This window comes from Alligator mississippiensis, chromosome 12 (genome assembly GCF_030867095.1).
Source record: "Alligator mississippiensis isolate rAllMis1 chromosome 12, rAllMis1, whole genome shotgun sequence".
NCBI lineage: Eukaryota > Metazoa > Chordata > Crocodylia > Alligatoridae > Alligator > Alligator mississippiensis.
The window spans coordinates 54,265,544-54,278,945 of NC_081835.1; the positions used below are offsets into that span (position 1 = coordinate 54,265,544).

The following is a 13,402-nucleotide window of genomic DNA, read 5'->3' on the forward strand; positions in this document are numbered from 1 at the left end:
CCTATACAACCAGAAATTTTGCAGAAAGTAGTTCAGGAATGAGAGAGTAGAAGGAAATCCTCTTGGGCACACAGGCGGGACAGACGCCTTTCAGTTATTAAGGGAGCTACATAAGGAAATTCCATAATGTTTTACTATTACTAGATGGCCAAATCCTAAAAGGTGCTGAGCATCAGCAGTTCCCTTTGAAGTCAGCAGGAGTTGCAAATGCTCAGCATCTCTTCAGGATCTGGCCAACCCAGAATACCCTTAGAAAGTTTGTGTGTGTTTCAGCATTTATTTCCAGGCATCCCACCATCAGCCCTGTAAGAAAGGTTGAGTCTTAATGGCAGACATCCAGCAGATGAACTCAGTTCCTTCTCCTTTTTCTCACTTGTCCTCACCAAGCACAAAATGCAACCTTGCTTATTATTAATCAAGGAACTGGGATTCTCCCTCCAAACACTTTCAGGCTTGGAGGAGGAAGTTGTGCTCCATTGGATTAATTCCAGCCAGAGCAGTGCATCTGTTCAGTGCATTCAGATCACAGGATTTTGGCCCCTGTCTTCCCAGAGTCTCACAGGATGATGCAATGGACAGAGGGGCCCCCTGGGCTTTTGAGCATCCCATAGTTGATTGGAAGCACAGACTGAGTCTCTCTGGCACAGCTGAGGCTCTGGCCCCTGGAACTCTGCCAGTACCAAAGCAGCATGTTTCCTTGCTCTGTCTTCCTCCTTCCCATGTCTCCTCTATTTCCAATGTCTGTCTCACCTTTATGCTGCTTCTGCTTATTTCGAAAGCTGAAGACTTGAGCTTCCATCTCCCAATGGCACCCACACACTTCCCAGATAGACCTTCTTCCCTCTCACTGCTATGCTCCTTCCTCAGCCCATCTAACCTGACCTTTCTCCTCTGTCTTCCCCACCTTGGTCTTCTAACTGCTTTAGTCAGGCATATATTCTGCTCCCTTCTTTCCTCCCACTACTGTTTTTCTTTTCCGAGTGAGTTCCCACCCTGGTTTACTTCTGCTTCCATTCCAGAGTTCCCATCAGAGTCTCCCTGCATTTGTTATGCTTCCCACTGGTGCCTACAGTCCCAGATGAGATCTGGTAACACAGTGAGGAGGCACCGTTGACTTCAAAAAGTGCTGAAGTTTTGTTAGCTTGTCACCCATTAGCTCTGGACTCATCCCTAGTGCTGCTATATATTTAAGCACACTACACATGTAAAGCTCTTGTGTGTGTACAGCATCACCTCTTCTACAAGTGCTAGTTGTGAATTCCAGATGAGGCTTATGAAATACCTTTAATATTGTGGGAGGATATACCACGCTCTTTGTATTGGACAAAGTGGTTGAATCCCCATTTTAAGTGTAAAATTCAACTCAACCTTAACTGGTGACTGTGTGACAGTGAAAAAGCAAACTGCTCATGAATTTCCCTGTTTTGAAAATAGTCCAGCATGAGGCAGTCTCCAAGAGGAAAGTTGCTTCTCAGTGAAAGCGCATGGAAAATGTCTCAGGGGAGAAATGTTGCAAAAGTGAAAATAGAAATCTGAGAGGGGCAAAATGATCCCAAATAAAAAGTTGAAGTGTTTCACACCAAACATTGCAGAATGCCAGGAAAAAGTGACCGGGTCCTTGACTGGTCAACTACTTGAGGATCTGGCCACATCACTTGTGGATCAGGCTGAAGAGTTCACAGCTCTGGTCTTCCTGCACTTTTGGAGTGTAGCTAGTAATATGGTGTAGGTATCATTTGGTGTATAGCCATAGATGATGACAAACAGGCATTGCTACTGAGCTTCTTGAGGATGAAAGTTGAATGACTCATTCCTAATTCAATCATGGGGAGCCACTGTGTGTAATGTCACAGCTCATCACTTTGCAGCAGCAAGTATATCACCAGTACCGGACTGCAGAACTGCAGCATGAGTCAGACCAAAGGAGCAAGCTGGGGCAAGAGTCAGATCAGAGGAGCAAGAGATTTTTCACAGCAATACCTTAGCAATTAGTTGAAATTGGGAAGGGAAGGGAAGAGAAAAAGCCAGTGATGGCTTAAAGAAGGTCTATCTATCTTCGTGTGGAGCCAGGAAGACTCCTCTGCTTATCTTACAGAGCCCTGGGGATTCTTCTCTTTGAATCCTAGTCTTCCTGCCTCATCCTTTTATATCATGGAGATTATATGGGACTTGCTTTAGAGTTAGTCGATATTATTTCTTGATCAGCTAGGAGGAGGATGACTGTTGAGTAAAATGTACCTGGCAGTCTGAATGGAGCGTTCAGCGTTGTCTCTGCAGGTCGAGATTGTTGTTTTAATGTAATATTAGGTCTTTCGCTGAGTATTGGCTTTTGGATGTGGTAATTTTTTAAAGGTATAGTTTAGTGTTTCTGTGCATACAGTGTAAAATACCAAAGATATAGAAACTACAGCAGGCATAACTCCATTGGAATCGATGAAGCCATTTCAGAAACGAATGGGTCCTTTTTTTTCAAAGCTTTCAGATGCTGATCAACTAAACTTCCCAAAGAAAACAGAACTCTCATTATCATTTGCAATCTTATCCTCCCTAGGAAACAACAGCAACTTGACCTGTATGGAAGATGGGCTGTGGTCTTTCCCCGAGGCCCTTTGTGAGCTGATGTGTCGGGCTCCATCAGTAGTTCCCAATGCAGATCTTCAGACTGCCCGCTGCCGTGATGATAAGCACAAAGTGGGCTCCTTTTGCAAGTACAAGTGCAAACCAGGCTACCATGTTCCTGGATTGTCCAGGAAGGCAAGAAAGTAAGTGCAACAGCAATACCAAGCCTGCAGCCCTTTCTAGAAAGTCATGGATTTAAAAGAGTCCCAGGAGAGGAGGGGATGAGGCATGACTTGTATAAGTCAAAAGAGTTCAACGGTCTGCTGAAGTACAGAGCCCACTGGGTTAGAATAGTTAGAACAATGGTTCTCAACGTTTTTAGACTCAAGGCACCCCTCCGTACATTAAAGGTACCCTGTGATAGACTTGAGGCACCCGTTGGAAAATATGAGCTCTTAGTTTTCACTTTTTTTTGACTACAGAAAAATAATAGAACAATTCTTCTGCTTCAAAGAACTCAGAAAGACCCCAGAAGGTCAGAATGTTTTTAACAGTATGGTTTCCTATTTAAAAACTCTGGTTTTGTCTTGTGAATCATGTTTGCACACCGAACAATGTTAACAGTGTGTAGCACCCTTGAAAGGATTTCAAGGCACTTCAGGGTGCCACAGCACTCTGGTTGAGAATCACTATGTTAAAGCATATCAGTTTCTCTAGCCAGTGGCACACAAGGGAGTAAGTAGACTAGAATCAGGTCTTTCTGCCTTTGATTCCCCAGCCCAAAATGGCCAGGTACCCATTTACAGCTAGGGCAGTTGAAAGCAGTCTTTGGCACTAGTCCAGGCTTGAATTCACATCTCTGTTGCCCAAGTAAGAACCTTAACTGCTCTGTCACTGTGCTCTTGGATTGCTTGAAAGGCCAAAAACTTTTGTAGAGCAGTGGTGCCCAACCTTGTGGCCTCCTGAGCCAGGTAAATGGTGCAAGGTCAGTCTGTGGGTCATATATTTCTTGAGACTGGTCCACGGGTGCAACCCCATGTGCCCAGATCCAGCAACACATGTATAACTCGATCTCACATGCACAAATCCAGTCACAAACTGGAGTGATCTAGCATACAGCGCATGTTATCCAGCCTGTGGGGCTCCCCATGGGTCAAGAAATTTGGCAGCAGAAGAGCATCAATTTTAATGCTGTTACTGCATCCTTACCTCCAAATTTCCAGACCCATGAGGAACCATTTTGGGCTGGATGACATGGCTCCTCGGGCTAATATGTCCCACTGGCCAGGGGTTGAGCACCCCTACTGCAGAGCATCCCAGACTTGTAGATATACTTGATGCATGCTGACAGTTGTTGTGAACAGCAAAGAATTATAGAAGGTCCCATGAGGGTAAAGAATTATAGCACTATCCTATGATTAAGAGATTAAAGATAGGATCACATGGGGTGTACACAGCGTTATTTATACATGGAAAGAACAATGTTTTCAAGCATCAACTCAGATTCCAAATCCTGTTCATACCTCCTTTTATTCATTATTGCTGACCTGGCAGGTGAACATGTTTTGTTCACATAAAGGTTTGGAGAAGGCCTGTTTTTTACACAAACCTTCATATTCATATCTGAACAAAAGTATCCATACTCCAAAAAGATTATTAATTATTTAGTATTCACGATTTATGCTTCACCTTTCACTAATAGTTATCTGCCTATTAAAAAAACCCCAAAACACAAAAACTTCAGTTGTCCAGTGAGAGAGCAGAAACAATGCCATATGGTTTAGGTGGTTAAAACACACTGGGCACCTATACACCTGCTCTGGGGTAGGGGCAAGCATTTGAATTAGCATAGCTCTTGGGAACCGTTCTAATTATAACACCCGCAGTGTCTCATGTATTCAGCACCCTGCATTTCAAAATGGCAGCGGGAACACGTTAACTCAAGCTCATTGAATGAGCCAGAGTTAACATGCCCCACTGGCATTTTGAAATGCAGGATGCTGAATACACGAGATGCTGCAGCACGCTGGGTCATTCTGATTATAATGCTCCAGCAGGCTTGATTAATTGAGCCTGCCCAACACATTCTAATTAGAATGCACTGGAGCACGTGTAAAAATGCTCCAGGTGACTAGTGAGTACCAAATAGTGACTCCAAGAAGCAAATGATTCACTGGCAATTCATATCCACATAAACTATTTGTCAAACAGTTAAAACCAGTGACTAAATTGGCAAATTATAATGTTCCTTGACCAACAGAAAAGTTGATTAAATAAACTGGATAATGTATCTGCAGTAAATCATAAAATCAGAGAGTCATAGAAAAAGTAGGGCTGGTAAGAGACCTCAGGGTCCTTTCAATAATACAGTGCCCTGCTCAAGGCAGGGTTGTCCCTGTCCAAAAACATCCCATAATTGAGACAAATCTAGTTATAGAAATGTTTTCAGTGGTATAGAGTTATAGAAGGACTACTAAAGATACAGGATTACAGAAGTGCAGAGGAAAACCCACCAATTCATGTAGCGATTAAAACTAGTCTTTGGATGGGCTAAGATTTGCAAAGAATCCCATAGGAATGAAAGGAAACCTCCTCTTAGCAAAGGGTAATGCAAGTTTTCCATACCATAAATCTCCCCAAAAGAGTGGGGAACAACTGTGAGTTGCATGGAAATTTAAAGGCTTTAGATACCTGATCCCTGTTAAACTTCAGTGGGATTTTGACACCTAAATCCCTTGGGCTCTTTGAAAATCTCACCCAACACTTCTAAACCAGTTTTTGCTACTTTAGAAACACCCCTTTGATATGCAACCTGGGGAGTCCCCTTTGAAACTGTGGGAAAGGGTTGCTGCCATCATACATTTCTGACTCTCTGCCACCCACTTCAAACTAACCACAGCCCACAAGCTCGGGAAGCAGTGTTCTTGGGAGATGTGTCAAAGGCAGAAGAGGGGTTTGGGCTAACAGACTGAACGTTAGCTTTGCAAATAATAATTATTTTCACTCTTGGACCTCATGACGCAAATTCACAACTTGCTCCCTGATCCTTAAAAGCCTAAGCACATCCATCTCTAGCAGCCTGTTAAAAACGCTGAGATATTGTAGAGCTGTAGCTGATTTAGCTGTTCAGTAAATATTCTGGTTTGTTTCTGCCTGGAAGGAGGGCCTTTAAGATCCAGTGCACGCAAGATGGCACCTGGGTGGCTGGAGCATGTGTGCCTGTGACCTGTGAGCCTCCACCTTCCAAGTTTCATGGACTTTACCAGTGCACCAATGGCTTCCAGTTCAACAGTGAGTGCCGGATCAAGTGTGAAGATGATGACAATCAATCAGTGAGTCTTTTTTTTTTTTTTGTCCAAATAACCAAAGACACGAGGCACTGGTTGCTGGTTAATCTTTAGCATAAGCCCCTGCTCTTTCAGTGACTGAACCTTTGTGGGGCCACTCTGGAAAGCAGTTAAATGCCACAACTACCAGGTTCTTTTGCAGGGCATGAGGATATTTAATATCTTGTCAGTTATGTCCCTAAAATACAAACTGTTGCGCTTCAGCGTGAATGGCCACTCCATTTCTCCTGTAAGGCCTCTTAATGGTTGGCTGAGGGTTATGTGAGATTCTGTGTCCTCCTTTTATGTGGGAAAATGGACAATCAGTGTCACTTGATATTCCTTTTTCTAAGAGGTATTGTCTCAGTCAATGCTTTCATTTTCTGACAGGTGAACCACGCAGTGATTTGAGTAACATTTTAGCCAAACTGAGCCTTTCATTAATGTATTTGAAATACGTACCAGGCCTGAAGCTGCTGAGTGTGTGCATGTGTGTGTATGTGTATAAGAGAGAGACTATGCATAAAAACGGTAAAAGAGAAAACTTAATGCACGCGGAAATACAATTTTATTACAATGGTAATTGTAATCATTGAGTGCTAACACCATGCACCTAGGTGCTTTCCAGACAAAAAGAGGGCCTGAAGGCCTTATAATCTAGATAGACATTAGTTAATACATCATCTAGTATTTTACTGCTGTAGGAGGGAGATGGGAAGCAGTTACTAAGAATGAACGAGCAGCGAATCTTATCACCTGTTTTGCTCATTACAAGACCTTTATTTTAACCTCAGGCTTTCTTTCCCCTTTTCTGTATAGGCATATACTTCATATAGTTGTTTATATGGATTTTGGCAGTTACATCCATACATACCATTCACTGAACCTTTTGGGTTTCTTTGGCCAAAGACCTGTCATTAAACAATCAGGGCCAAATCCTGCCATGGAGCTATGCTGATGTGCTCCAGAGATTAAAGCTCAGTTTGAAATGTTAGGGTTTTTTCTAAGCAAAAGGTAATTTGCTTTTGAAAGGTAAACAACTTCTCCCCAAAGTGCCTCTGCTTAAAAAAAAAAAAAGCTGGTAAGAGAAGGTGGGGGGATTTGGACGCTCCTGCTATTGTCCTTAGTGCAAAAAGCAGAGAACACGCTGCCAAAATAGTCTTAATATAATTGCAGTTTCTAAGGGCATGTTGAGAAAGGACTGATACCTGCTCCAAGAGATAGGAAGAGAGGTAGGTATGCAAGAGGTAGGAAGAGAGAGGAGTTGGACTTTACATATTTAAACTGGCAGTAGAGAATATTTCTTTCCATCCTTACTTGTCCTACGTTTGACCTGCCTTCTTGGTGGGAAGGACACTGGACCTTGAGGTACAGCAGACCTTCGGTTTGAGGTCTGCTGGAAGTGTGCCGAGAAAGCTGGCTGGGGTTGTCCAGCTTGTGTGAGATTAAAAGGCCTGCTTGGCATTATGAGGCCAGTGAAATTCAGTGAGGGTCAGATGTGCTACATAGTAAAGGATTGGGGGGTGGAGGAAGGAAGGAGTGGTGCAACAAAGTCAGTGTATTGCTATGAGGCCTGTGGGATGAAATAGGAGCATGGTGGTGGCACAGCAGGACTTGTGTGGTGCTATGAGGTCAGGTAGAGTTAAGCGGCCTGTGTGGTAGAAGAGGGAACATAGTGGTAACATGGGGCCTGTAAGTCATGATGAGGCTAGTGCAAGTGCAGCAACGGTCATGCATGGCAATGAGCCTGGAAGGATGCTCTATGTTTTGTGCATTTTTGAGAGGTCAATGAAGTGTAAAAAGAAGCAAGCAAAGAACTAAGGGTTAGCTGAGATACAGAGACCGCATGTGGTAAAGTGAGAAGCATCTTGGTGCACTTTGGCATGACACTATTCATTTTAAAGAGAGATTGTGGTGAACAGTCAGCCCAGAAAGCAGCTCTGGCAAAGAGGCAAGCCGCAGCATAGAAAAAAAGGGACTTCCAAAGAAAGGTGTCTCCAAATACCACAGAAAACACATTATAAAAAGGAGAGGACCCCTCACCCAGACTAACCCACCCAAGAGGTGTTAATTATTTAAGGATTAAAACTGTCTAAGACACTCTCAGAAATATGAGGTGATAATGCACACTGCATCCAAGAGAGGAGCACAGCAGGGATTTTCACAAGAGATTATGCAGGGTAGGGAACGATGGACAGGACATTATTATAACAGTGGACATCCAGAGATCTCAGAGAACTTCAGACAATAATAACACAAGCAGAGCCAGCTACATGAATCAAGTTACAGCTACATGAAAAAAGTTACTTTCAAAGTGCATTTTTTTTTTTTAATTATGGCAATATTCCATGCATGCTAAATCCCCAATACCCATGCAACTTTTGATTATTATCTTCTTCCCACCTGGTTATAGAAAAAAGGAATAATAAAATGTGGTTCTTTTCTGCTCAAAAATCTGGGTGCATTGGGAGGGTTGACATTGTCAAGAAGCCATTTACAGCTCTCTGATTCTGAGAGGCAGCACCAAGCCTCATGGCACTTAGATTTCTGTTGAGCACTGCTGACTTGGGATCCTTAATGGATTCCATGCCAGTGAGAGCTTAGAATAATGCAGGTGTCCTTCCCTGACATCCGCTGGATGCCACCGTGGGTTGGGAAATGTAGGGGTAAAGTTAAGTTCAGTAGAATTACCGGAGTCTGGGTGTGAGTGGGTGATTTCTCTGCAGGAATTTTCCATCTGAGTTGGGCAAAGGGGCATTCTCCATTAGAGAATCTGGCCAGAAGCATTTTATACTCACAGTGTTTGGAAGTAGTCAGATAAGTTGAACCCCAATGTGCAGTGACTATTTAAGCAGGTATGCATACACATATGCTTTGAAGTTCTTCCTTTTCTGGGTCCTTTGTCTGAAAAATCAGATCCAAACTAATACCTCTAGCCCTGGTAAAAATTGCACTGCAAGCATCAGATAAGAATCCCTGTATTAGATCAAACCAAAGTCCCACCTACTCCAGTACCCTGCCTTTGGCAGCAGTCAGGAGTAGATGTTTCTTTTGCTACCTCTGGCAATGGACTTATGCCCCCAGAAGATGAAGTGAACCTAATAACCTGAAGCATTTGGTTGAGTGTCAGGGATCAGCTTCATATACGCACCTTACAGCTTGAGATTGCAAGGTCGTATGAAAGAGAGAAGGAAGAGTTTGCAAGAAAACTGTACAGTGCATGCAGACTGGGCTGTCACCTCTAGGAAATGTTATACAGTAGCATAGGTACCAAGTTTGAGATTGTCAGGAGAGTGGACAAAGTTACCCAATGGGTCTTTTTCCTCATCTCATTTTTATTACTCATTCACAGATCAAACTAGGGAAATGAGAGGGGAGGGGATGTTCCCCACTTAAATCCCTTTCTTTCTATATCACCACAAGAATTTCCTCTTGCTCTTTGGAAGCGTGTCCCCTCACTTAGGGGCTTCTGGTTTCATAACACCCAAGCAACAGCAAAGCAAAGCCAGGAGGTAAAGTTGTGGTACCTCACCTGACAGTCTTCAATTAGTTTGAGTTTTTATGCTGTGAGCCAGTGATGGCTGTAGCCAATCCAAATTCAAATGGTGCCATCATCATCAGGCAGACAAATAAATGAACTAAAGATCCAACCCAGCAAGCTACAGAGAAGACCAGCTGTATCACCCTTGAACGTTGTGTTTTTGGGTCTCATCGAGCCCCTTGTCAGGCACATAGATCCCACAAAAGTTCTCACAGAGACTGTCTGGTTCGGTCCCTTTGTGACGAGTACGTGGACTCCATGAAACTCCCATTGCATAGCAGACTGGGAGCCAAGCGCACGCTATACCAAGTGCAAAACACTCCGGCATCCACTGAAAGCTAGAAACCCCAGGCCCAAAAAGTACCCTCCTTTTGAGTGTCTCCTGCCTCCCCAGCTAATAGCTAGGTTTGTTGATCCCACAGACAGCTCGTGCAGGACTCCCTGGGAGCCGCATGCATAGCTTGGCAAAAGGAAGCCTTGTGCACCACTTTGTTGTTTCTAAAGGGCATGATATTTCCCCGTGGACATTGTCTTTCCTCCTTCGGTATCTAACTGAGGATCTTTGTGTAAGAGAAATGTCATTTCTATTCCATCCCCCTCCTTCACCCTCCACGCTGGATGATTTCTTTCTCTACACCTCTTTCTATTTCTCTGTATCAGGCTCTTTCTTTGCTTTCGGTCAGGATGGCAAAGCTCTAAAGATTGCCCTCAGCCTAAACTAAGCCTCCCCAGTGGAGTGTCCAGCTTTTGTTTCTCCTTCAGCTGGGCCCTGGGGATCTCTCTCTCTCCTTCCAAAGGAGGATGATGTAAGTAGGTTAGGAAGTGGGAAGAGGAAGAAAGGCTGCTTGCACTCCTCTCACACATCTCAAAATCAGCAAACAGGGAAAATTGGGTGAATGTCCCTTTGTACTGGTTTGTGGGGGGAAGAGGGGGGAACTGTTTTGAGATACAGACCTTGCAAATAGCTTTTAAAAGTTATCATATTACATAGGAAACTCTTAAAGTGTGTGTGTACGTGTAAGTACAGCATGTCTTTTCTTTGTCCTTTGTCGTACTCTCTAGGCTGAAAGCCCAATTTCTAGGCTTACCCAGCTTCAAGACAACTTCAGCTCCCAGCTTTATCCTGGTTATTGTATTATTTTGCTGACTACATTTTATTTGTCTCATTTTCAGGGCCGCGGCAACAACGTGATTCACTGCCGGAAGGATGGCACCTGGAGCGGCTCCTTTCACCTCTGCAGGGAGATGCAGGGCCAGTGCTCTCTTCCCACTCAGCTCAACAGTAATCTTAAGCTGAAGTGTGCTAATGGCTACGGAATAGGTATATGAGCTAACGCCGTGGCCGCAGCTGTTCTGCTTGCCATTTGGGAACCAGGGAGGGAGGGAGAGAGGGAGGAAGGAGGCAAAGTCCTTGAGGTCACCTTCTCTTACGGACCAATTTGTCTGAGTGAGAAGCAGCTAATTAGAGGATTTTCAGCGAATTATTTTCAGGGAACGTGAGGCTTTCAGATGCCAGACACCAGCTAACATATGCTGGCTTCCTCTGCAGCATCCCCACTTCTACCATGTACCAAGTTGTCCTTTTAGTTTAATGGACAGTGCCAGGGATCAAACTACAAAGGCAGCAATTGCAATCTGATGTTTTAAATGAAGAAAACACGCCTGTGTTGTGTGTTTTCTCTTGCAGTTATGCGCATGGCCATGCACATGTACATACTGAGAGACTGAAAAGTATGCTTGCAGGAGTACAGGCACATAGCCATATACATACACACATACATGCATATGCTCCCCTACACATATGCCTTTCCACTCACACATGCATAGATATTCCTGCACAAATTTAAATTCATTCATGTGGCTCTGTTCATTCTCAAACACACAAGAACCACTGCTGTCACTTCTACAGGCACAAACATACATATTTGCTCATATTATTAATTGTTACAACTTCCAGAAATCTATAGGTTTGCCTATCATCTTAGAGGTGCAAAAGGAGGCAAAGTATCTGTCCTGTGGAATTTGTCCTCTTCACTAAACATAACGCATGTGTGTGTAGAGAGAACAGACAGGTGAGAGGCAGAAGGGGATAGATCATGTGATTTATCTGTATCTGTTTGTGCAAGTACCTGCATTTACACACACAGGTAATTGCATTGTATCTTGTAAGTTCTTTATTTTTAATGCATTTTCATTATGCATTTATTTGTTTAAAAGATGCCAGAAGGTACTGAAGCAAAGTTGTAGGACAGTGATCAGGGGTTAGCAATAATTTAAAGGAAAATGAACTCTCTGTTTAGTGGGACCAGGTCTAGTGGATCACTGGGCTGGTCACTGAACTGCTCTGTGGTCTTGGGAAAGTCACTTATTTCTCTCTGTCCCTGATTCCCCTCCTGCTCTCTGTCAATTTAGGTGATTCAGCCTTCAGAGATGGGTTTGCTTCTTACTATGTGTTTGTACAGAATAGCTCATAGCACAATGGGGTACCAATCTCAGTTGTGCTCCTAGGACCTACTGAAATATAACAGCAATGACAATGTCAGAGTGCAGCAAACATAAGGGGGTATGAAAAAGACCCGAGTTAAGTCAAGGAGAAGGAAACAAAGGCTTTAATAGTATCTTCAATAGTATTTTTCAGGTAATCTCCCACCCTTGCACTGGCAGTAGCACAGCTCTGCTAGAGAGGACAAAGGTGGATGTGCTAGCAGCTCTTAGGTGTTTGACTGTCATGTCATCTAATCCTGTTCAGTGCAGATCCAGATGATGTGACTGTACAACCCTTATCTCTGTCTACCTCCATGCCCTGACTCCATTGCTACCACCAGTATGGCTGTACACATGGCACAGCAACTGTGGAAAATATTAAGAGAGTGGGTCTTGTAGACTGGGTTGGAGAAGGAATGGGTATGGCACAGGATATGCTAAAGAGACAGGGATGAGTGAGGACAGAGGTGTAAGTATGGCCAGAACAGCTGAGGGTAAATAGTCTGAACTAGATGCACAGGGACAGGAAACCACTGGTTGATTCCAGGAAGGGCATGATTCTGCCAGACCTCCTCCATGAAAGGAGATGACACTGGGTTAAGCAGCACTCTCAGAAAGACAAGCACAAATGCCAGTAGAGTCTTTGGGAGACCTTCATAGGGTCCTTCTTCTCTGTCCTTCTCCTTTCCATGGAGCCTAATTACTCAATAAGTGACTGATTTGTTTTGAACTGCTTTTCCTGGTGGTCAGCATTGCTGCATCACATGGGAGTCCCCAGCTCTGCACGCCAAGTTGCACCTTTCTTCCCTGAGGTCTCCACATTGTAGCATTTGAATGTGAGCAATAGCAAACACAGCCTTAGAAAGACACTCTGGGCCCCTTCCACCCCAGCCCATCCCTGGAGCTCCCCCCTCTCCTCTGCTGCTGTCCATTTGAACTCAGAGAAAGCGTTCCCTCTTGTGCAGAGCCCTCATTATATTGCAGCCATTGTAAGGTACCAGGAACCAGCTTAAGTTCCATCCCAGGGGAGAAGAACACGACCTGGATGAGATCACTGCTCTGTAATGATGCCAATTACAGATCATATATCAAAACAATTCAGACCCGCTCCTTTTCCTAAGTGTAAATAGCAGAGTGGAGTCAGAAAGAGAGTGAGCAGTGAGCAGCCAGCCGCGACTCTTAATTTGACAACCCATGGTGCCCTTGAGATGACGTGACCTTTGGTTACCTAACAGGACCTGCCATTTATTTCAGAAAAGAAATACTGACCTCCTGTTCCAAGGGGAACCTCTCTATGCTGGAAATGAGGAGGGTTTTCAGCCACTGTTTGTGCAATGATGGGTGCCACTTTCCTGATCCCTTCATCTTGCTGTGTTTTCCAGACATTTGTTAATTTAGCTGCATTAGCTTTGCTCAGAAGTAAGGTCTATGGTTCCCAACCCTGAGCAGGGTGGGGACTGGCGCATAGCGAGAATTGAGGTAGCTCAATCAA

General features: G+C 44.0%; 1 protein-coding gene across 1 annotated transcript in view; it reads left to right on the forward strand.

The window, feature by feature from the left end:
- PAPPA (pappalysin 1) overlaps nt 1–13,402 on the forward strand; it is a 229,752-nt gene that overhangs the window by 179,150 nt on the left and 37,200 nt on the right. Inside the window, exons 16-18 of the mRNA XM_006267917.4 lie at nt 2,552–2,762; nt 5,720–5,891; nt 10,600–10,747. Of these exons, the coding sequence (XP_006267979.2) occupies nt 2,552–2,762; nt 5,720–5,891; nt 10,600–10,747 (531 nt within the window). The remainder of the gene's footprint in view (nt 1–2,551; nt 2,763–5,719; nt 5,892–10,599; nt 10,748–13,402) is intronic.